A 2,423-nucleotide genomic window follows, 5' to 3' on the forward strand; every position below is an offset into this window, starting at 1 on the left:
ACACACACACACACACACACAGTTTTGCAAGTTTAGCAGTGTGAGCAATACATACGCTGGCGGAAAAAAGTTGTAAAGCAAATGCCTGTAAAAGTCTTGTGGTGCTGGCGGCAGCACCTAATGGGGTGTGGTGCCATGTAAGGTCTCTTAAATTTATGCATTAACGGCCATCATTTGGTTTATCTGAGTGGATATCACTAGTACAGGATGTATAATGTTAAATTGTTTAAATAGTTTCCTTTGTCCCTCACTGGCTCACTTCCAGCTTTTCGAATCTCATCATTCCAGTGAATTCCCAGAGGAAAATGTAATTCTCTGAGATGTTCCTCCAGCGTATGCTAAAAATTCTGGGATAGTGACAAATACAATGTTATGCTCTTTATTTTTTGTCTTTGAATCAATCTTTGTTTATTTTTAGAGAGCAACTAATTAACAATGCATATCAAGTTGGCCATAAAAGACATAAGTCCATTGGAATTCAGAGGCAATTACATTAATGTGGGGGCTTTCCTCCGAATGTTGTGACACTTCAGTTTTGATATTACAGGGCAGTAGGGTTGGTCGGTAATAGGGTAATACGGTATACCGTGGAGTCTTAAAAAATAGCAACGGTATTAGTTTCAATACCATCATTGAAAAAATGCTATGCAGTTATATACGAGACAAGCATTAAATATTAAATATAATTTATTTAATGCCTAAAAATGCCCATGTGTGGTTGTTGTCACTTGACAGTGCACTGTGTAACCTGGTCTCAAAGAAGAACGCGACTTCTGCAGTTTGGAAGCATTTCAGGTTCCGACCTAATGAGAAGCGAGAAGTGTTTCAGTATTAGTGTTTGGTATTCAGTTTCTGAACGATGTAGGCACAAGGGTAGAACCATAAATGCCCAAAAATCAATATAATAAATATGTGGATGTGTGTACTCAATATGTCTGCTATTTATTCTTTACAGAGATTGAGGCTAAGGAGGCTTGTGATTGGCTTAGAGCAGCAGGATTTCCACAGTACGCCCAGCTCTATGAAGGTAACACACACACACACACACACACACACACACACACACACACACACACACACACAAGTAGCCAAGTCCAGCATTTACCCAGCTGTGTTGTTTACACAAATATTTGCCCCTTCAAATCTCTCCTTTTGTTCAATCCTGCTTCTGGTCAGATTTTTTGCATCTCTCTCTTTTTCTGCCATCTCTCCATCTCTGTATCCCTGTCTCTGGGCCACTGCATCTATTTTCAGGCTTTGTTCCTGTCCAGAGGGAGGGGTCATGGGAAAGGCCTTGTTATCACTGCTGGGACTCTCACAGCTTCTCTTTTCTCTTCCACCTTTCTCCAGCCTGCATTTTCTTACTATCTCTTCCTTTCTTTCTTTCGGTCTGTCTTTTCTTTCTTGCTTTTCATTCAGTTTTCTTCCTTCTTTACTTCCTTCCGTCTTGCAATCTTTCCACCTCTCTGGAAAGCCTACAGGCGGTCATTCATGTGATGATCATCAGGTCTCATGTAGTTGAGGCACAAACAGGAAATGGCCTCAGTAATCTAAGAAGTAGCTCTTAAAATGCAACACACACACCACACACACACACACACACACACACACACACACACACACACACACCACACACACACACACACACACACACACACACACACACACACACACACACACACACACACACACACACACACTCAGAGACAGAGACTGCTGTGAGCTTCAGTAATGTGGGGTTATGGATGCTGGCCTCGGGGACTCTGCAGCTTCTCCCGGGCACACATGATGCCTGCAGTCTGCCACCACACAGAGAATCAGTCAAATATAAGCCTTGAGTCCTTTTGGCATTGATATTGGCATTGTGTAGATTTAAACTTATTTTGGGGTTTAAAAATGTGTGTGTGCATGTTCTCTAAACTTCATGCAGATGACAGGTATTAACAGCAGATGTGCCATGCTTTACAGACTTTATTAACGGTTAACTAGCAGGGACTGCTGTCTCCTGTCACTCATTAACTAACAAAACTCAATCTCTCTGACTTTCTCTGACAGATTCCCAGTTTCCAATTGACATTTCCTCAGTGAAAAAGGACCACGACTTTTTGGACCGGGATCTGGTGGAGCCTCTATGTCGGTAAGGACACTTGCACAAACACACATGTTCATACAACCACATGCAAACCTCACTCTCTGGTGTGCGCATTTAACATCAGTAAAATCACAAGTTTCTTTTCTCGTCCCCCTGGTTCTATACTTGTCCCTGCAGCCTGGTGCTAATCGCTAATCATTAGATGTCTGACACCGACAACTAATGAACTCCCCATCCCCTGTCTGCCACTTAGACACCCCATGCTTTGATCTGGTCACCTCACCTCCCCTCGGCCAAGCTCTGATCTCCCATTCAAAGAGCAGAGACCCTC

At 42.7% G+C, this 2,423-nt stretch overlaps 1 protein-coding gene across 3 annotated transcripts in view; it reads left to right on the forward strand.

Annotated features, from left to right (window-relative positions):
- Window positions 1-2,423, forward strand: part of stard13a (StAR related lipid transfer domain containing 13a) — a 28,921-nt gene that overhangs the window by 12,184 nt on the left and 14,314 nt on the right. For all 3 annotated transcript variants that reach the window (XM_032533537.1, XM_032533536.1, XM_032533538.1), the window contains exons 2-3: window positions 956-1,027; window positions 2,056-2,137. In XM_032533537.1, coding sequence (XP_032389428.1) covers window positions 956-1,027; window positions 2,056-2,137 — 154 coding nt within the window. The remainder of the gene's footprint in view (window positions 1-955; window positions 1,028-2,055; window positions 2,138-2,423) is intronic.

This window comes from Etheostoma spectabile, chromosome 13 (assembly GCF_008692095.1).
Source record: "Etheostoma spectabile isolate EspeVRDwgs_2016 chromosome 13, UIUC_Espe_1.0, whole genome shotgun sequence".
Classification (NCBI taxonomy): Eukaryota; Metazoa; Chordata; class Actinopteri; order Perciformes; family Percidae; genus Etheostoma; species Etheostoma spectabile.